The sequence below is a fragment of the Nestor notabilis genome, unplaced genomic scaffold (assembly GCF_000696875.1).
Source record: "Nestor notabilis isolate BGI_N333 unplaced genomic scaffold, ASM69687v1 scaffold9460, whole genome shotgun sequence".
NCBI lineage: Eukaryota > Metazoa > Chordata > Aves > Psittaciformes > Psittacidae > Nestor > Nestor notabilis.
In genome coordinates, this window is record NW_009910645.1 from 75,180 (window position 1) to 102,470 (window position 27,291).

Here is a 27,291-nt window from a genome sequence, read left to right on the forward strand (position 1 = left end):
GGATTTGTACAACAAGGCTGAGCTCCTGCATGGTTTCTCTGATGTTTAATACAGGCTCAACTCATGCTGAAGCCTTTCACTCAAGTAAAGACTATTTGTAGCACTTCTCCATTCCATGTAAGTGTCTATTTGTACAAACCATACAGTAACTTAGCATTCTTGGGGTCTGTTACACCTCTGCAAATTCAGATGTAATCAGCAAAAATATAAATTATTAGGTGACAATTCAAACACAGGCACATACATACCTTCTTCACTAAGTCTTACTAAGAGACCAGACTGAAAAAAGAACTAAGCAGTTAGATGCTTAAAGTCAGTGAAATCATCCAGACCCAAATAGCAAGGGGGCATGCAGCTGATTGCCCTGTCCATTCAGAGCCTCCATGTACAAGTCTTTGGCATTATCTGAAAACACACACAGGAAGTCTCAAACATACTCCCTGTTGAGGCCACAGATAAAATTAGTCATAACAGCTGGCAAATTTTTAATCCATCCATTTTATGACTGACAAACTCTTATCTCAATTCAGCCTTAATAGTGATTTCTGCTCAAATGTGAGCAAACACAGAATATCCTCAAATGACCTTATCTACAAAGTGTAGGTTTCTAGGGTTGTGCAGAGGAGCTCTGCTACTTGTGTCAAGTGGATCATCCCTTTTTCATCTGGCAGGGTGAATGTTGCACATGCCAATAAGTTTGAGTCAGCTAACAACTGATAACAAATATAAGTATTTCCAGTAAAAAATTACAAATGTTATTTTAACCACTATAAGATTATATTAAAGCATTAAGAGTGGTAAAAATTGTTTATTTTTATATGACTCTCTGCTTGGCAGAAATGCGGAAGAACGAAAATCATTCCCCATAACTCGTCAGAGTTATATGAGGGCAAATGACTGGCAATATCTTTAAGATAACAGAAGGCTTTTGCTTTCATGCTTCAATATTATCTTTTATCTTTTCTATGATTTTAGGCCAAAATACTGTCGGGTAAAGCAGAAGTAATGACTCAGGCACAGGACATACCTGTCTGGTAATTCTTCATGAATGCCTAACACTATCTCCCTGCAAGAGTGTTATCAAGGACCCCTTTTGCCTCAAGAAACCTATGCAAAATGTATCTCCAAAGAACCAAAAGGCTTTTGCTATGAAACAAAACCACTGCCCATGCTCCAGTGAGTTTGTCTCAGTAAAAGTATTTGAGCAGTTTTAATCACTCTCCTCAAAAAATTCAGGTACCACCGACCAACAATTAAGATTTAGTACCCTCCCAGCTATTAGCTGTCACCCTCCTGCCTGAAGCCTGGTGCTTAACTGTACATTAGAGAGACAAAACCAAGAGTGGAGACTCTCTGGATATAAGCCCCAGGCTTAAGGGCAACATGAAATTCAAGCATATGGTATATGAGGGCAGAAGATTTAAAGTACACAGCTTATAACTAATATTGACCTTTCATGCTACAAGCCAAATCCTTCCAAAAGTATAATGTGTAAAATATAGTGTCTAATTACACTGAAAATCAGTAGTGCCCCACTCTTCCTCAGCATGAATCCAGTCTCAGAGGCAGAATTGAGTTAAAATGGATCTACACTCGATCTTCTACATTCCCAGCATCCTAAGCACACAATTCTGTAATCACTGCGCACATCAAAGTCTCACTGCAACAGCCCACAACATGGGAGCTATAAAATATCACATCTTTGTGTAAAAAAAAAAAAAATAAATCCCCCAAACCCCAACTGTTTCGTGATTTAAAATGAGACTCACTGAAGTCAGTAGAATTCCCACAGAGAAATCCCAGTGTTTTTGTTTCGATAGTTTTGGATCAGATCTTTAAGTAGAAAACTTCAGACCAGACAAAAGAACAGAGATGGACAAAAGAAGCAGGTAGATCTGTCATAGCATTCTTACTGACAACTGGTATTAAATTTTAATACATTACACATATTTTCAAATACCTTCCCCTTTTCATTGCTCACCTATTTTTGTGTCTCACGTGTGACCTTTAAAGAGTAAACCAGAGCATTTTCTTGATCTGCAACAACGATCTTTCAACATGGTGGCCAAGAATTTACCAATGAGGAGGTTCAGAAGTTGAGTTTCATTAACATTTCCTGTTTCATACAGGCAATAACAGAAAGTAATTGATACCTTCACTTGTCACACAAAAAATGAATGGTTTGAAACAATTTTCATTTAAGGAAATATATCCTCTGGACAATACTTAAAACAGCAGGAACCATCCTAGTGTAAGCATATAAACCTATAAAGTTACAGTGCTGTTGCCAAACCAACTTGAATAGTATACGGATGCATATGCATTACTGCTCATTGGCAAAAAATGGCTGGAAATTTTCTTCATCTCTGCATGTCATCTATGAAACGTTGGGTTAATGGAAGGAATTTTATTTTAAACAAAGGTTAATAACTGTAAAGGTTGCTAAAAAAAATTATTGTCATAAGGAAAAAAATCTGAACAAGCAATGCGCAAATACTTCAGTGAGTAATACAGGCTTAGGAATGTCCCTGAATCCGCTGTTGATTTCATTTATTAGTTACTAAATATTTATTAAAGTACACAAATAACACATGCACAAACTAGCTGAACATTGAAGAGATACCACTTCTGTCTGCCAGTGTGTTAAACTCAAATATGTGTGCATGACCAGCATGGCATGTGTTTTCCCACAACTGGTACTCCAAAAAATGCATTTATAAAGTGTAATGAGCTCAATGTTAATCCCTTTTTGTCCAAGTCATTAATGAAACATTAAGGAATGGAGCTCCTGAGGCTCCAAATATAGTTTCGCAGCAGCCCCGCATTTCTATAACGAAACATGTAAGTTTGTTCCGCCTCTCAATACTCCTGTTGGGAAGCTACTTCAGAATCTTTCTCACAGGTTGGCTAGAAACCCTCCCTCTAGTTTCCATAGTAAGATTAACTGGAGGTCAACACACTTACTGGTGTTTCTAGCCTCATGCAGTGACAGGCAGCGACCATATGTCATCAACACCTTTCTTCAGCCAGTATAAAAGAAACCTGTTATAAAATAAGTTGTCCATTCACGTTGATGAACTTTCTCTTTTTTTCCAAATATTATTTTCCATATTAGACCATAGCAGCACTAGTAACTTTGAATTTACTTTCACATTGCCTTGTTTCCTTAGGTCCAAGAATTATTTTTCATGGTGTGCATGACAACACACTTTGTCTTATTACTCCCATCTGCTGGGTCATCTACTTACTACTGTATTGTTCTCATTCTCATCTGCGTTGACAGTTCCTCCCAACTTTATCTTATCATAAAGTGTAATGAGCTCAATGTTAATCTTCTTTTGTCCAAGTCATTAATGAAACATTAAGCAGTTCTAGTCCCAGAGTGCCTCTGTGTGCAACCTTTCTCTAGGCTAGTATTTCTCTTTCAGCACAGTCAGTTATTATCTTCCTCTCCCATTCCTTATTCATTTCCACTTCACACACTGGACTGCAACTCCTCTAAGTTAATTTCCAGTATGGCATTATATCAAACAGCTTTACCAAAGTCCAGATAAATGAGATTTCTATTCCCCTCATTTAAGGAAAAAATATCTGATCAAAGAAAGGTATAAAATGAGTTAGGATATGTTTGATCTTCCAGATAAATCCATTTTCTACAGTTTTCCATTTACCTTTATGTTATTAATTATTCCTTCCTCAAAAAAGCATTCCAAAGTCTTATACACTTAAGATCAGACAGCCACGCTCAGAGTTTCCTGGCTCTCTCCCTTCCATATATGTAAGTACTACGTTAGCTATTCCTTAGCCACATGGTACCAACCCTTGTTTTGACAAACCTGTTAAAAAAATCCTATCAAAGCTATGATTGCATGTGCAGTTCTTTCAGAGTTCTATATGAAATTCTTATCACATTCTCCATAATGTGACTGCATTGATGTTCTATGAATTTTGCCACCTTCTTGAATTATAATAAGTAATAATCAACTCCTGAAGACAAGAGTGCATATATCCTGGTAAAAATCCATTCAAATAGTTTACGTGATTGCTAGTAGCACTGATTCATATTCCTTAACACATATTCCTTAATAAACAAGACAGTGATTTCAGTTCAAAATAGCAGTATCTAAGTAAGTCTGTGCAATGAGTACAAAGAGGCATACACAAACACTTTCTGTCATTGTAAGGCCAAACTATTTCAATATAGAAACACTATATTCATATTGCATTGTGTAACTTATTTACCAAAGAATCTACCTAGGAGTTGTGTATGGAAGAGTAAATCCTTCTGTTCCTGGCACTAGTATTTCATATCCAAAGTATAATATGTTACAAAATCTTATACAAAATGGCCTTTAATAGATAAAGCATCAACTATAACCATAGGTTTCTTCTAGAAAGTGTACAGCTGTTTTAACATGATTATTAAATTCCAACCAAGAACCAAGCACATCCTTCATCTTCAGTCTGAAAGCACTCCTCCGACTAAACCTATGCTATTTATGTAAACTAATATCTACTCCATATGGTTTAACTTAATTCACATAATCTCTTACTGCACAGATAACAGGGACACATTAAGTTTGTTCTGCACTGCAAGCACAGGATCAGACCCCAAACATAAAAGCTTATGAAAACCGCTAGCAGTCTTAGATTTAAAATTATCAGTTAGAGCCCTCCCTCCCACTTCCAATCCCACTATTTTTTGTTTGTACATTTGTTTTCATGAGATTATATCACTTCTAAATTCACAAACAACAATGTGAGACTAAGCAATATGTCACTGTAAAAATCACACGCTGATTTTGTTACAGTGTTAGACTGTGTTCACATCATGTTGCACCTTAACATAATATTTGGGTTACTTTTTTGTTCCAAACATGCATTACTTATAATAAATTAAGTTATCCTAGTAGAAAAATAGCTGTCTTTGAGATTAAAAAGACCCATTAGGCTACCTGAGTGCTTGGAGACAAAGCAGGCAACACAGTCTATCTGGGAAGAAGAGAGAAAGAATCGCAGAAGGGTTAAGATAAAACAGACAATGGTAGCAACTCCAAAGGCAAAGTAATATTAAAGATATTCAGTCTGAAGAACTTTGAGTCAACTGTAAATGTTCTATAACCAATCTATATAGAAAAAAGTGAGAAGAGAGGATGTTGGCATGGATCTCTTCAGAACACTAGTAAATAGCAAGTATTGTAATGACAGATACTACAAGAAGTGTAATCATACCAAAAAAGGAAAAGAAAACAGCTGAAGCAATCACTTCAAATTCTGTGACAGGAAGTGCTACGTTCCTTTTACAAGAATATCCATTCTTTTAAAGTATGTTACTTTGTAAGCACCACCTAGTATTAGATTTTATTACTATCATTTTGCATACCAGAACAAAGCAGTAGATATCAGTAGGGATATTGCCAGCTGTCCCCAAACTCACTAAGACCGAGCAAGTTTGACTGAGCACAAGAAAAGTTAAGGAGACAGTCACAAGATTCAAAAGGCAATCACTCTTTTTTCCTGTTTTCTTACATAATAACAACTAAATAATTCTATCTTGTTGGTAATACCATGGAATGAACAGCCTACACTGTTCTTGTTTTGCCTGATCTCAGCCTCTTAAGCTTCAGCTGTGCTACATGCACATATACCTGCATCACACACACAAGTTAAAAATAAGATTTTGTTGACATCCCCACCAGCTAAACAGCAATTCGTGACACTCCCCTGCAGACAAATCAGCTTCCTCCTTGTCAGCTGCAGTCCTTTCAGATCTGGCCCTCCAAATCTAAACCACTAGCAAAGTGCAGCTGCAAAAGTCATCTCTCCTCCCACGCTAGGTCCATCTCCTCCTAGACTCTGTTGGTGCCTTGCCAAATCATATCCAAGTGCCTTGTCTTCACCTACAAGATCTTGCATAGTAATAAATACTATGGAAATAACCACAATGTGCTGATGAATTATCAAGCAAGTACTTTTTTTAAAAAAAACCCGAAGAATAAGACCTTACGTTACACCTTTCTCCATCAATTACAGCCCTGACACATTTCACACACTACACCCACCTCCATTTCACACTCCCTTCCCACAGTCCTGTGACTTAAGTATTAGGAGTGGAGTTTCACAGACTCCTGCCTGCTGCAGCATCACAGAGGGAAGATGCAGACTGGAGACAGAAGGTCATAGTGCTGCAGAACAGAGATCATGTGCAGAACAGCACAGAACCATGCAGAAATGCTTCAGCAAACTCTCTCCAGCTGCAGGCTTGTGCCATGGTCTGGCCCCAGTCACACCAACTGATTTGCCCATTGCAGGACTAGACATCCAAACTAGATCCTTTTCTGGGCTGCAGTGCAGAACGTACACAATGCTCACCTTATACTGGGACACAAAAAGGTGATGCAAAGGTAGAAGGACTTGCAAGCACACTATCTGATCAGTATAGTTACAGGATTGCAAACAGAAATCACTCCCTGTATTTTTGTGACCTAGCATTACCACATTCAGAGCTGTTGTAAGCAGGTGGCTCTCCATTGATCCCCACCTGCAAATTTTTTGGGCTTATCTAGCAACACATTTAATTACAGTTTGGAGATTAGACAGTCAGAAGATTAACTAAACCCTAAATATTAAAAGACAAGACTTTCTGAGACTTAAGTCTTGCAATAGTATGGTTCCATACAGCACAAGTCCAGTTTCACAAATAGTTTATGATTCTGTAAAATCTTCACTGTAAAAGCCTACTTACACTTAAAATTTTGAAAGGTAGCAGCTTAAGTTATTTCTAGTCAGCTCATAAAAATCTGTCTTTAGCACTTTTTTCCTAAGAAAAAAGAAAGAAATCCAGACATACTCTAAGCTTAGTGAAAAGATAAGATTCTGGATATAATACTAATATAACTTCACCCTTTATTTTGGATGGGTTCAAAACAATACTAGATGAAAGTTTATATATAAGCATAAGGCATCTGCCAAAATGAAAGTGAAAACCCAGCAAATTATATTTCAGACACCTTGACATATTATGCAGCACGCATGCTGTCAGCTTCACTGTCCTTTCCTTTGCTGTAGGCCGAATGCTTGAATACCAATCTTATTAAACTACAACTCTGAATTTATCCACTATATATAACATTCCAGATGTCGTACCAGCTGGGAACAGGCCCTTAGGCCATCTTTGGTTGATCCCTTAGTCGCTTTCCAGCTTTTGCCAGGCATTCATCCAAAAATATGAAGGAAAGTGCTAAAAACAGATGTCACAGTTAATGGGTTTTTTTCTTCATGGTAGGAAATACAGAAAACTTGCACCCTACACCTATTCTATGAAATATGAATGTTGTCAACAAACCGTAAGTTAATTTTAAATTAAATCATAACATAGCAAAGTTAATTCAGACCCTATTTTTCTGACAAGAGGCCAGCCTCCACCAGTCTGTTCTTTGAAAATATTACGTGGTCATTTGGATTTTTTCATTAAGTTGGAAAATCTTCTGATGTCGTCAATCTGCAAAAACGGTTTCGAGCCCCTCATTTAAGAAAAACTAATGCTTAAAATGTAAACTAGACTGATTGCAGTTCATGGTAAGCTTTATGACAATGCTGGGTAATGGGAGTTATTAAATCAGTGCACATCTGAGCTATGAAAGAGAAAGACCTGTTGGCCCCATTGCATTACACAAATGATTTCAACTTCCACTCACTGTAATATGAACAGAAGATGTTCAGATCTTCCCAAGAGGTGCTCTCTCTTTGGGGTCTTACAGGAGTTTAAGCATGGAATTTCAAACAACAGGGCTGAAAACGAGGCCCTGGTCCTGCCAACACATTTGCGCATGTGCATGTTTACTTATGTGGGTAGTTCACTGACGTAGATGGGAGTCCTCACAAGAATTAAGTTATGCATGTGCTAAATGTTTGGGCTTATAGACTGTAAGGTCTGTGCAAGAGAGGTCATCTATCCTATCTTCTTTAGACAGCGTTCCAAATTTTCTATCCACACTCAAGAAAATATTAACAAACATACGTAGAACCAATATGCACAAAGACTTCATGATGCTGCCAGCAAAACCTCCCTTTAGTATGCAGGACCTTGGTCTTTCATGTAGCAAAGTACAGGACATCATTTCAATTCCAATTATATCTTAGAAGTATGATAATCTCTTTAATACTTTAAGAACAATTTTTAAAAAATCAATTTTGGGGCAATACTCTTCATTAAAAGGGAATCACTTAACTGCATAGAAAAACGACTCTTTGTAAAGAATATTTTCATCCTCCTTTTCTTTGTCTCACACTCATTAGAATGCAGAGCTGACAATATGAGAAAAACAGACTATCTTATAGACTCGATATTGAAGGAGCAGAAGAATGAACATTAACTGGCAAGTTCATTGTAAAGTATAAAAATATCTGCAGAAAGAACAAAATCTTTTTTGACTGAATAAAAAGATCAGGGCAAGTTTAAAACTTAGCCCTAGTACGTAAGCAAGAGACTTAACATATAATTCTGATTCATACATTAGAATGCAGGATCACCCTAATGCAAGCCGTTACCACTGAAGCCAGCACTCAAAGGTGGTAAAATTTCATGCTTTACAGTCTGGTATTTTAACATAGTTTATATCACCTATTAATAACATCAAGAAAACATTCAAGCCAATGGACTACAATTCTTGTAAGTAAAATTGACGCATTGTAGGTCTTTATTTTTTTTTACAAATGGTATAACAAAAAGAGGTATTTTGCCATATATTATATTGACGTTATGAGGCATTATATGAGCTGTCTGAAAAAGCACAGCCTGTTTCTTCAGATTTATACCATATAAACCCATAACATCTAGACAAAGGAGGATCATTAACCTATGTGCTTCGTATTTAAGCAAATGTGCATATTTTCAGCAAAGATTGGGCACGGGAGTAGAGTAATAAACCACATTTTGTCAGTATCTTGTGATGTGACTGAAGTAAAACATAATTAACGAAACAGATCAAATATTTTAAAAACAGAATTCATTTCAGCATTTGTGGTGTGTGAATAAGTTTGCTTCTATAAATCACAGAAAATTCTGTGATCCTCATGATCCTCACCAAGTCTGCCAGCAGTTGGTTCAAATTAACAAAGTTTTCTGTACAGCAAGGCTTCACACATCTTTTTGACACCAGATTTGCAAAAAAAACACTGAACTTGTCTCTCTGCAGGATACTGAGGCTGCATTGATATTTGTGGTTTGTAGGATCCATCCCATTTTCCAGTAATGCCTTAGCCGAAACTCTCTACAGTATTTCTTCTGGGATACCTGAATTCAATCTGCCCGAAATCCATGGCAAATCTCCCTTTGCATTAAAAAAATTAAGGCCTGATCCAAAGTCTGTGGAAATTACTATGATTTTTGGAACAAAGCCTAAATAATCAGGTAAAGGAGAACATATCATCTTGTATTTACAATTGCAACCATATCCCAAGGGTTATTTTAAAACTGCAAAAACATCCCATATCGTACAGCAGCATATTACTACTAATTTGTCTCACCCATGTGCAAATACTCTAGGCTGCTTCATGAACCTGTAAATCAGCTAAAGATTTGGTGCCTTTTTTAAAGTCCTTTTTCTCCTGTGCAACATAAAAATCTTAACTGAAGAAAGGCTTATATCAAAGCACTAAACTACTTTATCATCTAGCATGGCAGCACAACCAAAAGATAAATTTTCCTAGCAATAAGATATTTTTATAAAGCTACATTATACAAGCTCAAGTGGCAGGAGGTCAAGTCTTACACTCTCAGAGTATTAAAAATGCCAGATTGTTTCCAGTTCTCAAAGTGCCACTCCTTCTAGACCAAGAATCAGCTTAACAGTTGCCTGTCTATAGGAAGGGGGGGGGGAAAGCCAACAGAGAATGAAAAGAAATGTTTGATTTGCCAATCATTCCACAAAACCTTAGACCTACAATTTGTGTCAAGTACATTCAAGTACTGAAGGTTAACGTTCAAGATCAGCATTACTCTTTACCAAAGACCACACTAAACTCAAAGCTCTGAGCACCTTTAACCATTGTCTAAAATCACATACAAGCATTTATTTCTGTAAATAGTTTCAGACATCCAAAAAGATCTATTGACATCCTGAATGCTGGAGGTTGCACCCAACCTGCAGTGGTTTCCTGGTGTTTCTTTTTTCTCTCCAAATCTGCATGTACTCTTTCTAAAGCCAAACTGATTCTGAAGATATTTTTTATGTTATTTCTTCTACCTAGCCTTGCTCTCATCCTTCCCTTGCTTGAGTGATGAAGCTCAATCACTCTTGACCATCCTACAACCTACCCTGCTAATCAGTTCTGCTTTCTGTAACAAAAACACTGAATAACAGCATTTTCCTCTGTTCAGAGCTGTTTGACCTTCTTCCTTTTCATCAATCACAACCTTATCAGTCTCCTAGCACAACCAAGTAACAAGGGCACAACTCCCCTTTGCAAACTGAGACAGTTGTTTATAAAACAGCATCAAGATTTAGCATCCAGTCACTAAGGAGATCTCTTCCTGGCCATGTTGCAGCTGGATCACTTGACTACATCACATAAACACACTTTTATTGAATTAGATATCAGAAGAGACAGTTGCTGAAAGCTGGAAAATAGAAGAGACAGTCTGCTTATTTTGTCATTATATCAACAGCACATTATTAATGTGTGTTGTGAAGTCTGGTACAGTTTGTTACACATTAGGAGCATTAAAATGCTTCAGATCTTACAGTATCACAACCTGTAACACTTTTTAAGCTCTGAAAATAATACAGTTGTCAGCAGTGATTCTCTCAAGAAACTACATTTACCATTTTTGCTCTTACTGCCAAAATTGGTAATTAATGTATGTAATTTTCTTCCTTGTGAGCAAATAGCTTTTGAAGTGTAATAGTCACTAGGAATAAATTAGGTTTACTGACAACACTGACAGTTATTTTGAAGTAGTGCAAAGTGAAATAACTGTTTGAAGTGGTAAGGAATTGTCCCAAGGCTGGTTCATTACGCAAGTGCTACTGATAAAGCATCATTTTAACTATTTCTAGAAATGAAGCCAAGCCATGCAAATTTCTAAGAGAAGGCTTTTCACTGCATCTTCCATATTAGTGGCTTATAAATTGGAAGAAATTTAGTATATCTTCACTAAAAAGGTCACTGGGATATCAAACCTCTACTTTAAATCTGTTTTCCGTGCTGGACAGGCCTGAAAGGATGACTGTCAAGGATGTTATCCACATGCTCTACAATGTAACTTCCATTTAAATTACCCACTACCTTGCAAAATAATACCAGAATCACCTTACATGGAATGAGTCATTTTATCAAGCAAGTATTTTAGCACTATTTCAGAGCCAGTATAAACCAAAGATTCTTTTATCTTTGTTCTAAGGCTTTTCATGTTAAGACAGAGAAGCTGCTATAAACTCTCATGGGTCTTTTAACGTTATCTGTGGCAGAAGCAGCACAGAAGAAAAAAAATCCAATTCATCACATTCATCCTTCATGAAATTCCAGCAGGACAACAATTATATATTCTCATTTGTGCAAAACTTAAAAGTTCTGATCAGCTTGAGTTCAACAGATTTACCTCTGTTATTGAAAAACTAAATACAATCTGTTCTGGTCTTGCCTGGGACCTGTGAAAAGACATAGTTCTAAAATGAATTTGCACTGTGTAAAAAATTAAGCCAATTGATGGGCTTTATCAGCCTAAAGAATCCTCTCTTCCATGTACATCTGAAGAATGCTTTTCCAGTTCCAAGCACTGTGTTTCCTACTGTACTTGAAATATATCTTAGATTTAGAAGTACTTCTGTACTATATCTCAATGAACTCTTATTGATAGATAATAGCAGGGGTGCGTCAGAGCTGTGTAAGCATGGGATCATTTCTGCTACCTCCACATCTTTCAGGCTTAATTTAGAAGTCTGAAGCCAAGCCTTTATCAATGTAAAATTCTTGGATAAGTACGTGTGCCAGCTGCTGGGGGTGCACTGGGGGCATGAGGAGGTCAGTGGTAAATTCACACTACATTGTATCAATTTCTCATGATTTAATCACTGTTATTGAGAAAAGAATGTTAAATTAATGTCTATTCTGTATATTGTTAATTCATTTCATCAGGTGTCTTGTTATTAGTTCAATGTAGCAGTTAAGGACTGTGGAGTAGAATATTTGCCCAAGTACGCATCCTTCTTTCTGCTCCTTAAGGGGACACAGCTTAAATCTAGTCCTAGGAACTGAAAAAATGTATTTGGGAAAACTCTAAATTGAAAACCTCAGAATACGAAACATTAAACATGAGTTAAATTTCAGTCCTTTATGAAAAATGTGGATGGCAGAGACACTACAAAAACAAGGCACTTTTTAATACTAAAAAGTTTTTTGTTTTCATATAGACCAACCTCAAACTGAATAAACATACAAGATATGTCCAAGAAAAAAAGGAAGAAAATAATATATCAGAAAGTAATGTGTTTTAGCAATTAATTTCTATTTTCCATTTGTAGAAAAGATGGGATTATTGTTCCTGTATTCCTACAAATAGCTATTCAATCTAATCTCAATCTTCTTTCTACCCAAGTCAGTGGTCTCAGTCACATACTGCATCCAAGCGGCTCTCAACACCACTCCAAGCAGGGGTAGAGAGCAAAGCTTTATGCACTCCTGTATAGCCTTTTATCATCCATTAAGAGCATCTTCAGTACCTGTCCAACACCCGGAAGAGAAGGAATAACAGAAACACCTGAAAAGTTTGTGACCATTCTCCTTTCTTCCTTGAGAAGTCCTTCTGGGCTAGGACCTTGCAAATGAGGGGCTGCTGCTGCTGCTACCTGAGAATCCTCTGCCAGCTGCTCAGGCCAGTACTATCACAGCCACAGGAGGACTAAGGAGCTAGGCCAATGAGTTTTACTGTGGAATTTAGTGGAATAGGATTACAGCCTCATAGTAGGTATTTGATCCAAATTGAAATGATATAGAGTGTGTTTTCTGCAGAAATTGTATTTTTACAGATTCCCTGTGAAGGCACTTAGCCTGCACAAGGTGAAGACCTACTGGCTTCTGTAAGTATGATTTACACACAGAGACCTTTGGCAGAGTTGGGACTAATGCAGCAGTACAAAACAAGAAAGTCTGTAATTCTTCATGCACAAAGGAAAATGTACAGCACACAGCACTTCCACTGCTTGATCTGAACAACAAAACCCTGAGTTTAAAATGTTAGTTGATGGTTTTTAGAAGTGCCAGGTCCCTATTCAGTTTGCCAATAAGCAAAAGTGTGTTTAAACAGTCATCAGCTCGCTGTGCAATGTATCACACACAAGACTATCACTAATGATATAATTACTTGTGCATATGCTAGTCACACACTTCCAGCAAGCAATTAGCCCAAACAAAAGTATTGTTTGAATAGGATCATGCCTGACTTACACAGTACCAGTCTGTAATAGTAGTTTTGCCTGAAATTGTAAGTGGTTTTCATTTGCTCTTAATCCCTGCCTCCTTTCTCCCCCCTCCCATTCCAAATCAGAAACACATTTCTCTCGATTAGGGAGCTAATTTCCTTATCCAAGTAATATTTAGGAGGGGAAAAAACTCAACAAAACCACAATTTAACAATAAAGATATCCAAATTAAAGGTAACAAAAAACAGAAGAGTTGAAAATATTAGGGAGCACCTAGTATCACCTTCACATGAATTTCCAAGAAAACACCATGCAAATGCAAAAATGATGCATTTTACCTCCACACAGCCTTACAAACACATGGCTCGAAACTCTCTGAACATGATTTAAAACTCCTTATTAACATCTGCAGGATTAGTATGGAGTGCCACAAACCTGACCTTGTAATTTATTACTTACACAAGATGTCCAGCTGAAAGAATGGAACTATTTGCAGGATTCAAGTCAGTGGAATTTGTGTTATCCTAATATCAGCAAAGTGGCTGAGTAGGGACTGCAAGTCAGTCCCCTACTCAGCTGAAGGGGAATATTTCTAACATAATGGTAAAATTCACATAGCCAAGTATTAGCAGCTGCACCTCTGGTGCTTAGATAAAATTGTGTCTATCAGCTCACTCTCAGAATAGACAAACGATACCACAAGGAGTGTTTGCTAGGGAAAGGTTTGCATTGTAGAAAAACACCTGAAATAACTTATGCCCACTTGAGAACAGCGTGTTTCATTCCAAAGAGAATCTTTAAATGAAGAGTTAGACATTGAGATTCAAGATGTTGAGTCTTTTTAACAGTTCTGAATGCTTCTTCAGGGCACCTACAAAAACGTCATGTCACAGCACAACACAAGTTTCTGGCTTCTTAGAAGGGGAGTGCTGGAGCTTTAAGTATTTGGGTAGCAAGTGTCATTAAGTACAAATCTTACTCCCTTCTCAGGATTAGAGCTTGTCTTCACTAATGTGTTAATTTGAAATAAGTTTGTCCCTTGCATGACTCATCTCGAAGCCCAAAAATTTCTAGCTCCATTTCATTGGTGATTTACATGCAAAATAGCTGGCAACAGAATAAAAAGGCTTAGACTAGGAGCAGAAGCCAGCAAGCAGCTGATACTCAAAAGCAGGCTGTGCATCACATTTAGCTCCAGAGGCAGACCAGGGAGGATGGCAATCATCAGCAGGTGCAGTGGGGAAAGCAGGTGAGAAACTGGGGGGGAAAAGGGCTGTCAGCTCAGCTGGATCCGTAAGACAACTTCTGCCCACAAAATAGTTTACTTTATATGAACTTACGCAAGCACATTTATTGCTGGTTGACTACAAATAGAAAGGTGGAATAATAGGTTCCACCAGTTTATTTCTGCATTATTTTTTTAAGTCATCCAGCTCATGGATATTTACTCTCCCAGTTTTGGCATCCACTCGATAGCAGACTTCCGAGCAAACCCAAAAAAAGGTTACTCATTAAAAGAATTGTAACAGCCTCAGCTTGTGTATTACAACTTGCACAACTGGTTGAAAACCAGCTCACTGTTTTTTAGCTTACCTGGTGTAACTAAACACTCAACTCAAAGTCTAGATTTTCATTATTTTAATTACTTACTGGGTGGTTTCAAGATGCCCATATTTACCACTCTCTGACTGCATTTTTTTAAATTTGTTTAGAAACACTGTATTTCTTCCTCAAGATTAGACTACATAGTGCCATATGTCTAATTCCTGAATCAGGGGATCCTTGTTATGAGTTTAAACTGGTAAACATCGTAACATTTAGAAGGAGAAAAGTCATCTCAAAAGCCAACTGGTCAAGCAAACATTTTGTCACTTTGCATTTTTTCTTTCCTTCCCACCCCACAGGAGCTGTCTCTTTCAGCCAGTCAAAGTGGAAAGCTACTTCAAGCATATTCAGTTCAACGCAGTTTTCACTGCTGTCCTTGTTGGTGGTCCATCATATGGAATGGTTTTAATACTTGGAAGCAATACCTTAAGTGTCAGAAAACAAGAACATTTTATTTCTTTAAGAAAGCTTTCCAGTACTACTAGTATTCTGGAAAAGAAAAAAAAATTCCTCGCAGTAGATTGAAATGTGAAAAGCCAAAAGAAATCAGTAGGAAAACCAGGAAACTATTCTTCATGGCAAGGTTCAACTTCTATCTCAAAGTTGGGGGACAGGCTGCTACTTATATATTTATTTTAAAATTCATTCAGAAATTATAGGAAAGGGGCATATTATTTTCCATCTCATATTTCTAATGGCAAATGAAGTTTTTGGCTATGTATCAAAATCTTTTTGGTACTGAGTTAGATTTAAATTACATTGACACAGCAGAATTTTAGCAATGCAGTACGCAATGCACTGATGCAAGACATAGCTTGCTGAACAATGCAGGAGCTGTAAGAAAATGCTCAGTGTAAACATTTGTATGTTTCTGGTTTTCAGGAGCCCTCAAAAGTATTTGCTTTGAATCACTTTTCCCTGAAGATAAAGTAGTAAATGTGTCAAAGCTGTAATGTAACATCCTATCCCAATGTAACCTCAATGAATAAAGGTGGCAATCAGGTCTTACAAGGCGTTTTCATCTACTGTCACAAAAAGGGGGAAACAAAAGAAGATATATTCACTGAATTTTGAAAATATCTAGCCAAAACAATTCATCTGCGTGTAATTCTTAAGTATGCACATAGCAACTGAATATGCAAAGGGGTTAGTGCAATCCTGTGCAAAAATGAGAGCACAGTCCTGCCAGACTAAACCAGAACAAAATGTACTATCTTGCATGTACAACATGAATCCATATGTAATTTTGCTGGGTTAGAACAGAGTACAGTGTGTTCCCATTAATATTTACTCATCTTCCATTGCAAACTGTAAGCTTGCCTTTTCAGATAGCAAATACTTTTGAATATTTAAGTAACAGCTAGTTCTATTTTACTGAGATTACTTACTAACAAAGGAATGAATGATCCTGATTAAACTGGCTCCCTGCTTGAAAAATATCACACATAACAGCCAAAGAAAACCCCTTTGAAACATTCCTGTGTTTGGAGGATGTAAGGAAACTAATCTTGGATCATGACGATGATGATGCTGTATAAAAATAATATCCATCTATCCCAACAAACTTTAAATTTTATTGACGTGGGTATGAGGAACAGTGCAAGGGGGGAAGGGCACAGTTGGAATCATACAGAAGGCTCACTTTTCCCACAAGGGTCTCAACGTCTTGTTGGTTAGCCAAAAGACCAGAGGTTGTGACCCACCCTCTTCTCCCACCCCCATGCCGAAGTCTTAGGAACCTCTCATCCCTTTATCTGTTCTGCTCCCTCCCACAAACACAAAGAGAGGTGTGATCTTCATGGTGGATCAGACTTCTCTTGTTTTGTTGGCATCAAAGTGTACCAGGTTATTTCGGTTTTCCAATTTTCAAATAAATTAATGGATTTTAGGATGTACAGGAACATCAGGACTCTGTAGGTATGTCCACAGGATAATCCTGGCATTCAGGGAAAAGGAATGTATTTCTCATAGGCCAACACCCATTCACAGTGGGCAGGAAAGTGAACTGAACCCTCTGGTTTAAGGCTTTCTTCCATTCATAGAGTAAATGTCAGATGAAAGAGTAGAATGAAACACAGGAAACAAGAAAACATACAAGTTTTCAAAGCTTGGTTTGACCATGATAGAATTTAGTTTTGAATGAACATTTCAGCAAAAGCATAAGTAAATTATAACTGTACATTATTACAATCTTGTTATTAATGTCCTAGGACATCAAGGAGAACAATCTTTATATTTACCAAAGAATTCTTAATTTACTTCCTAAAAGGTAAACCAGAGGGAGAGATTAGTTCCCATCTGCATTCAATGTGTTTATATTTTTAAATAAATAATGCTTAAGGACTGAATTTCCTTTCCAAAGAAACTACTACTGATACAGTTGCTTTTATTTTCAACATTCTGATGTTTTAACACCACTTTCAGTACCAAGACTTCAAATTTGATTCTATGTTGTTTGCTAAATGTCTGGGAAGAACAGGCTTCAAAGCTGAATTACACTTGTGAAAAAACAGAAGCTGACCATATCCCTGATCCAACTCAGATCCCAACGGAATTAATGGAAAACTTTCCATCAAATGGAACTGAGCTTGGAACTGGCTTCTTTATAGGCCTATGCTGGTATTTGAGGGGCTTTGGGGAGGGAAATTACTTTTGTTTGTTCAAACAGTCTATTCAAAGAATCAGATTATGCCCTGTTACATTTGGATTTATCATCTTCTCTAAAATGTGCTCCATTTAGTGGAAACTATTTTTATCAACGTGTATAACCTTTATAGTGTTTTTCAACTACTGTCATTAAAGGCAGCTTGAGTTGCACGTGCATTTTATTGTCCTGTAAGTTACTGCCTGCCCAGGTGTTTGGTCCAGGGGACGTCTTAGGTAAGTACCTTTTCTGCAGATAATCAAGACCCTGTAGGGTAGAAAATTCATGAAGTATTGTATATATTTAAAATAAATTCACATTAATTACAGTAGCTCAGCATGCTTTCCATTGTATCTTTTCTGCTTCCTTTTGTCTTCCTAAAAAGAGACTCAGTCTAAAGCTTTAATAAACTCACCTCAGCTCTCTTCAGATTAGTGGTGAGCAAACTATGTTTCTCCTGCAGGGAGACCATCTTTCAAAGTAAGGCTGCCAATCACTTGACTTGCATACCTTGTGACTGCAGGGCAAGCTTGTCTCTTCTCTCATTTTTACAGGGAGTCTTTCCTAAAAATTCTCTCCTCTTACGTTAAGAAATGTACTGTAAGTGTCTATGAATGTAATTCAGACTGTTTTGATGTGAAGTTCAACTGACTTCTGGAACACATTGTGTTATGAGTAAATTTCCACAGAATGCCACACATTTCCTAGGTCTACTTTAGATCTTTTGCCAAGATTAACAGCATTTCTTTCATGTTGCTTTCTTTACATTTGTATCTATATTCCACATTTAACATAACGGGTCTGGAGAAAGCATTAAAGATCTTTAACTTTAAAATACATAATTTGTTGCTTTCTAAACACTCTGCTTCACCCATTATTATACTTTGCATTTGTTTCTTTATAATTCACTCAACCTTCCCCTCTGAAAACTTCATGAACTGCTAAAATGTGCTGACTTTTCACAGGTTGGGAAATGCAACATTTGCCTTGTACTGATTTATCCATGAAATAATACAATTTAGGATAGCTCAAACAATTCACAGAAAGGACAACCACCTCTAATTCTACACATTTTACAGAACTAACTATAAACATCAATTAACACATCACTAAACATTGTTGCTCTACTTCATCCTATTAATGTAAGTGGGTTTCTGTGAAAAAGTGCCTTGATTTTCATTTCATGTAGCGTGTTATTCAATTGGCTATAAATTTGATGTGCCTTCAAAAGATAACACATACTTTGTATCTTAGTTTGTTTCACAGTAATCTATACATCAGAGTTACAGGAATGTGACAATTTATCATTTTCACTTATGCCATACTCACCTGGTCATCATAACGGTAAGTGAGGAATTGTTCTCCTGTGGTATCCTCAAGAAAACTCCCCTGTGGAGAAAGTGCAAACTCAGGCAAGAAGTATGCACCTTGGGACTGCTCTGCTCTCGTCTGTAAGAGATTCAGAAAGGTCACATTACAGCTACTGTAAACATAAGTCAAAATTTAAGAAAAACTCTATGCATGTAATTACAGAGACTAGACTTGAACTTTTTTTGGGGGGAGGGGGTGAGGGCTGAAGCGACGTATTTTCAGGCATAGGATTTCTGGGTGGATATTTTGCTACAGCGGTCTCTGACAAGGATATGCCAGATGCTTACAGGGGTCCGAAACTAGACCAGATATCTCAACAGCAGAACCATCAATTAAACAAACATACCATCTCCGGCTTATCAACCATCACTGCTGAAAGACACTGTGAAAATTACCCTGGAAGAGCAACATCAAGCTTCACTTTCTTTTTCTTTATACTCTTCACTGGACAGTTACTGGCTGCTGCAGGTAACAGGCTTTTGATTAAGTACAGTGTATCTATTCTTACAGGAAAATACAAAATCATAGAATAACTCAGCTTGGAAGACATCTTGAAAGCTCATTTAGTCCAGCCTCCTCAAAGTAGGGTAGCCTGTGATACCATGACAGTGAATTACTTTCCTATCCTGCAGGAAGATATTACTGCAAAGAAGCAATCAGAAGGGAGCAGGGAACAGCTGGAGTGAACACCAGGCAGTGGTCTGTATCAGTTCTGTACGTTATTCACAATTGGTTAAGACCAAAGAACAGACTGGGAGAGGATGAAGGGCTCATTTCCAGCTACAGAGGAGCTAATTGTGTCAGATTAGCCATCAGTACCTCCAGCTGGGCTGACTGACACCTGAGCTCTTATTAGACAAATGGCTTTTGCTTGACTGATGTATGCATGTTCAGTAATCATAACACACCTGATACGTGCCAGACATGCTAAACATGCTGGTTGAATACTCTGTCATTACACTGTACATCTAAAGCATCCCAGATATTTAGTAAAGGTACTGCAAAGACTCTTACATCCTTATTCCTACTACATTGTAACTTTACCCTGAGAAGCTAACTGGTTTGCATACTGGGGAAGATAAGCAATTATCTTCTGAATGCAGAATCTTGAGTCCAGCTGAGGTGGGAGAGAGTGGAATAAGCAAGGAGATGAAAGTTACCTTCCAAAAGGATGCAACCTTTCAGGGAAGAAAACAAGGCCTGAAATGTACAAGTCACTGCTGGACATTTCCCAACAAGTCAACTTAATAAATACGGTTTCATTAAATTAATTGTTCTATTTTGACATACACATAGTAATTTTACATGAAAGCTAGCAGTTTCCATCGACCAGTTTCCAGACTGTTGGCTAGAACTGTACCAAATATAGGTGTGTTATCTCAGTGCCAAATAACTAGAGATTTCAAAAGTAATCTGCATAGTTTAAGCAGTTTGTGGTAGAAAAGGAAGGCGAGACCTGCAGATTCTCTCTTGCAGCAAGTTCACTTTCTGAAGCTCACAACTTATCTCATAAAAAGCAGATGACATGTCATTCGCAGTATGGGTCTGGAGAAGCTTATGTTGCTTTTGCTTACTCTGTTCTGCAAAGAAGCTGTCAGCTTCTCACGCTGTAAACCCCATCATTCCTGACAGCATTAGATTAACATACTTGTTTCAAGCAAGCAATCTTCATATAAACTAGAAATAGCTTGCAAAGGACATGTCTAGACTAGGGTAAAAGGTCATATTTTAGCATGCAAGACTGAACAAGATTTGAAAGAGGATTTTTTCATCAGACCTGCATAAAAGCAATTCATGTTCACATGTTATCATGACGTTTCTATAAAGCCTATTGTAGGACTGGTCTCATTTGTAGACTTTAGCCAAGCGACTACTTATGCAGAATTAAATCATAAAATTAGGAGAATAAATCTACATTTGATAACAATTTCCCCATACAGCAAGTGAGGGCCACAGTTATGCTTCTTGCTGAATCCAAGCTGGCTGCAGCTGATGCAAACCTTGACATGTTAAGTATAACCCAGACATGAAACTGGCTGACATAATCTGGCATTTTTCCCTACTGGTTTCACTGGGCTATCGATAGATCCTATGTGAGGGAATATGGCAATGATGTAATCCTATGATTTCAGTACAGGACTAATGGATAAGAGATACACATTCTAAATCTCAGGTGGCCTGTGTTAAAGTACTTTTCTACCTCAGTGTCCCCAGGTGTAAAGCACAATTACACCACCAACTGACACATATTAATGGTGTATTGTAAAGTTTAGTTTATATTTGTAAAATACTTTGGAAAAGCACAGTGTTAAGTGCTAGCGATTTATAACAATAGTTTTGAAAGAGCTGCCTAATCTACAGACAGAAGAGAATCCAAGTAAGCCAGCACACTTCTTAGATAAACGTATATATCACATTGTTGCCTAAATTCCCATAAACAAATTTGTCAGTAGGATATGCGGTGATTAACTTGCTTGTGTTTCTCATCTCTATAAGCTAAACATTTAAAACAGAAAGTCTTTGGACATTCATCAGTATTATGCTTTGAATATAAAAATTGCCAACTTTTGAAGCTGAAATAACAATGTAATAAATATGACATGAAAAACTAAGAGCTTCTCTCAAACACATCAATTTTCATATTACAAGCTAATGAGCAGCTAGCCACTGGAGAAGCAGAAGAATGCTTGCTAGATAAAGGCAAGCAAAACCTGGCTTCCAAGCATGGAAAAATTTAATGTAAACGATGAACATTTTATAAGGTTATACAGGAGGTTACAGTGGAAACTGATCTGCTAACTACAGCTATAGGTACTGCTACCTACCTAGGATAACTAAAGTAAGGAAGTATCCAGCAAAACATTTAATGAAAAATAAAAATCTACTAAGAACACTCTAGGAGTTGCCATGGCAAACCAATGTTGCAGCCAAGCAAAAACCCAAATCAAGTTCATTTAAAGAAATAATCAAAGCTTCAAATGCTCAAAGAACTCTTTTGTGTCAACTTACCAAAGCAGCAGAAAAACATCTTTTTCCCTCTAGTATAGGTACCTTCAAATAAGCTCCACAGGTCCAACACGCTTTCATTCATACTGAACACAAAATGCACTGTTTCCACTTAGTCCACTTTATTCCCCACTGAGGAAGCTACCAATATTCCTTGTGAGCTTTTATATTTCTATGGGCATTTTTGCTTCAACGTAATTCAAATTTCAACAATCTGTGGTTTTATAGTATATTTGGGATCATCTGTGAATGACTTAGCTGATCTGATATAAATTCATGTTTTAAACTAGACTGCAAGGCAGATTTCAGAAAACAATTACATTTCATGCTAGAGTTTTAAGTCTGTTTAATGGCCAGTTTAATGTTAATAGCTTTAAGTTAAACGTGTTAAATTACATTTAAGATTTAGAACAGGCATTTTAAAACAGTTTTTATGATGATCTTAAGCATACAAAGACAGTAGAAGGTGATAATCTAGCCAAACCAGATATAATAATAATCACTGCATAAAATTCATTGAAATTAATGTATCAGGGAGCAAGGAAGTGGGACAAAGAAGAAAATCTAGAAGTTGGGAATAGATTGGTGTTTGAAAATCTTTCCACGTGTTGGTTAATCATAACATGTAACTCATTAGTCAGAAACCCAAAAAAAAGTAAGTGTCTTCCATGCTACATCATTCCACCTATGTGATCAAGGAGAACCACCCTGATAAGTAGATAACATACGTAGGTTCTGGGAAGTGTAAAATGGCTCTGCTTTTATTCAAAGGCTTATGCTCTGAGCACAGCTTTGATCTCAGGTTGTGATTGCTTCCTCACTCATCACTCCCCACCTGAGCGCTTGAAGACTAAATTACTCTCCCACTTTCAATTGCAAAAGACAAAATGAAAAGCTTATATCCAAGCTTCTGGATTTTAGATCTCCTTCCACTGAGAGTTTCATGTTGTCATTTCTACTGCTGCCCAGTTTCACTGCTCTATATTCTACTCTGACTAGAAGCATCTGCCCAAGTTGAAGTTGCTGGATTTGGGTATTCTATATTTTATTATATTACTGAAAGAGGGATGATTACTGAGTGCTTCCCAGCCAATGCTGACATTAGCAAGTAGTGTGGCCAAATAGAACTGAATCTGCAGATAAAAATAGCGTGCAGGACCAGATGCCCACACAAAGCATATTTGAAGGCGAGTGACTTATTTCAACTAGCTCTAGTCAATCCTGTGGACTGAGTATCTCTCAGTGACCAAAGCACAGTAGGTGTGCCACTGGGGCACATCTTCTGGTTTGGTTTGACCAAAAAGGAATCCCATTAGCACACTCAGAAACCACTACACAATGTGAATTACTGTAATTGCTCTTTTTTCCCCCTTGATAGCCAGGATTCATATTAACTATTGCCATCCAACTCATTTGTAATTACCAAATCAGAGCAATCACTAAAATGCAAAGCTGCCTTATGACTAAAAATTACAAATATTAATCATGAGTCATTCCTTCCAAGGTACAGATTAACGATTTCATCCAAGGATTTCAACTGCTATTGTAATTTCAGATAAAAACATGTAGTTTCGTCAACAATTCTCAGGGATCACATGATACGAAGGCTATGAAAAAGTTCAACTGGACCTCATAATAACAAGTCACTATTCTATTTAATCCTAGTAATTGTTCTATATTTATATATAAACAGCAACAGCTTTAGAAAGTGAGGTTTCTGCTAAGTCTGAGTAGTGAAGGTCAAGAAGATGAGAAAACAGATGGAATATCTCAAATGACTTGAACACAGTTAGAAATCAAACACTAATCTTTCAGGTACAGAGGAATTTTTAATTTTAGAGTTTGTTGGCACCAAGAACCACATTAAGAATAAGAACTACGCTCTTATGCACACTTCTTAATGCAAATCAGCATTATCTGAATTTGAATCAGTCATTCCCTATCTAAACTTGCATGCTTGCTAAAATTGGGAGCATGATGAGAACAAACTGGTTTGCGTAATGAAGAAGATTAAAGCTTTAAAATTATCTAATTTAAATGCCAAAGATGACAAAATACCACACTTCCTGAAACTGCTCAGTATCTTATTTTTGAAGAGGAGCAGACAAAGTGATAAAGGTCCAGTCACCTAAACTTTATATGTATATATATGCACAACTGCACTATCCTACCCAAAGTAAATTCTATAAAAAACAGACCAGCACAGTGAAGGCAGTTTGCTTCTTATATTTTTGTGGTTCTTTTATTAGCTCTTGCTAGAAGGGGAAAATTGGGCAGGGTCTTGAGAGAGTTAGTTTCCAAAAATCACTGTCTTAAGAAGAAAGATATGAAAAACAGATAAAGTGAGAAAAACTATCTGCACTCTTAATGACTAGTAAATACATGTTTGTCAGATTAATATGCACAGCAAGTCCAATCATATACCAAAATGTGTGTCTTCTCATTTAATTCAAGTTAAATATCTGTCTACTAAGCTGCTGCAGCATATGATTTATGCCCCAGGGAGGTAATATACCAGCTAAGTAGCCGTTCAGTTGAATGGATTTTCAAGAACTCCAGCACAAAAATGTTACATAGAGCATAGCACTCCACCTTCTTTAAAACATGAAGCGTGTTAGCAGATAAACAAGGTCACGTTAACAATTCAGAAACTCAGATATCTCCAGAGTAAGCAATCTTGATGGATAAATACCTAGCAGACTCAAATTAGCTTTCATCATGGCCAAGATTTACAGAAACAGCTTCCTCATGCTAGACACGCTGAAACATTTAGAGACCCAGCAAGTGAACCGACTTTCCACAGCAGCTGCCAGCAGCTCAGCATTTCTGGAGACCAGGCCAATTATTTAATTATTAATATTAAACTAAGAGGCCAGCATCTCAAACCAGAATTAAACTATAAACATCATGTCTTCTAAAAAAAGAAAAAGGACTCAGCAGAACTGATGAAAGACACACTTCTTCATAAAAGAACCCTCAAACACTGAAGACGACTCTCAGATTTCATCAGGGAAGATGCAGTCGAGATGCCAACACAACCTGAAAGACTGAACCAAAACTTCTTCCACACACAGAACTCAAGTGTGTCTCACGGATGTTTTTCCCATGGTGCATGCTTTGTATTAGTTAAAGGCGAACTTCAGACATGTCTGATTTAAGCCCAAACCTAGTGATTTTTCCTCTCATCTCTCATGTTGGACCTGTTTAGAACATGTAAAAATAAAACAAGTTCAGGAAAATGTACATATGAAGACATGCAAAAGAAATCACAGGTACTTTGTATAAGCCTATTTATGACAAAGTAAAATGCTGTCAGCAAGCAACTTAGAAACTGAAAGTTCAGCAATTGCTTGAATAGTGTCTACTATTGTAAACTGAATTTAAGCTATAACTACAATCACATTTACAAGTGCAAGAAAGCAACTGCCTACATCATTTCTGCTGCTCAAATGAAGCCCATCCTGTGCCCATTTGAGTACTAGGATGCACTGACAAATATGCTTAAGATCCTTTAATCAAAACAAGAGCACTCAGACTAAGCCTTTTTTCATGCTATGAATTTGTACAACTTAAAGCCAACACTGAACGCAAGAAGAATAATAGAGATCATTTTGGTTTTAAATTAAAATACTATCTTTCAGTCCTTTCAAAAGAACATTTCTACCAAATTTGTTCTTGATTAAATGTAAATACATTTTCTTTGGCATAGCTTGGTCTGCAGACAGATCAACACATTCTGAAAATCTTTTTCTGTACCTTCAGGAATTTATCCTAGTGATTAAGCTGTTGGATATTTATCAGTAGCTACTTTCCTTGCTTTGGTCTGGCTAAAAGATTAAACTTTTTACTGAAAGGCTGCAGTAGTATTTAGCCAAAATCTCATTTAGTTTCAAAACCCAGATTAAATATCTACTCTGTTTCGTATTTCCAAAAGAAATATGAACCCCTGAGCTTTCCTTCTTCCAATGAAGCTGCTCCTAAACTCAGTGTTAGGCAGACTCTAGTCTCTTTCCAGAGGATTGATTTGATGTGTCTAATATTTGCTTTTAAATGAGCTGCACTAGCAGACCGAAGTTGCTACCAATGATATCAATGGCAAAGTTCCCACTGACATCCTTACAGGGCCCAAATACATCTGCAGCAGGACAACATCCCTTGCAATATAACATTTACTAATAGGACTGTGAATAACATTAGATACTCAATGCTCTCAAGTTTTGCAAAAGTAAAAAGCCAAGGTGAAAAATACTGCATTCTGATGAGATGACCCTAGAGCAGTTCATGTTCAATTATTGTCAGAAAGTTAGTGACTGCGGATCAGATTCTGCTTTCAAAATATGCAATACCCAATTATTTCCCTAAGTCTTTAGTTTGGCCTTGGGGGAATGGGCACAACATTTAGAGCCAACATGAAAGCAATTTAATAGCATACAGGTAAAACATACTATAAAATCTGGACATTACGATTACCACTGAGAGTTTCACATACAAAAAGGTACAAAGCCTATTCTTATGAACCAGAAAAAAGGTTTGTAAAGATATGGATTTACCAGTAGGAAGAGAAGAAACTAGCTAACAAAAAAATCCAGTAATTTTAATCCTGTATTCTGTTTTTCTGCCCCAGTGCTGATACTACTTGTATTCCCAGCATAGTGGGATGTCTGTTTTCTGTCTCCTTACAGATGCCAAGAAGCTGTATTAAGATGCCAGCAGCATCAGTGCAGGAAGGCTGAGAGGAGCTCGCAGTATGGGGAAAAAGGACTGTACAAGCTGTGTGGGGGGGAAGGAATTCATCCTTAAACTCCTATCTCCTGTATGCACAGCTTGATTGCTGTTTCTTTACTTGTTTATGTATTTTATATAAGGGTCTTGGTTCAACAATTTATCGTTATTTATGTCTTGTAACATGAAATTCTAACAACAGCTTTGAATGGCGAAGGAAGATTCTACCCGCAGAATCTGAGGCTTGGTGATTTGGGGGAAAGGAGGGTGCTTGGGGAAAGTGTTCACTTTTTTCTTGTAAAGATTGAAGTTTTACTAAAATCCTCTTGATGAACACTCCTCTGTGCCTAAAACAGTGAAAGGGAAGGAATACCTTGTAAAAATAACCTGGAAATGAGACAAAATACTATTTCATTAAAACCTCTTCAAAGTCTTGTGAGCAAGACAGATGTAGGTGACTAAAGTCTTTAAATAAGATTTTTTTTTACCCCTTTTGTCACCGTATGTTCCACTTCCAAACAA

The 27,291-nt window shown here is 37.2% G+C and overlaps 1 protein-coding gene across 1 annotated transcript in view; it reads right to left on the reverse strand.

Annotated features, from left to right (window-relative positions):
- The window catches only part of LOC104403028 (ADAMTS-like protein 3), a gene marked incomplete at its 3' end in the record, with an annotated part of 121,885 nt that overhangs the window by 74,109 nt on the left and 20,485 nt on the right, over positions 1–27,291 (reverse strand). Inside the window, exon 2 of the mRNA XM_010011064.1 lies at positions 19,000–19,119. Coding sequence (XP_010009366.1) covers positions 19,000–19,119 — 120 coding nt within the window. The remainder of the gene's footprint in view (positions 1–18,999; positions 19,120–27,291) is intronic.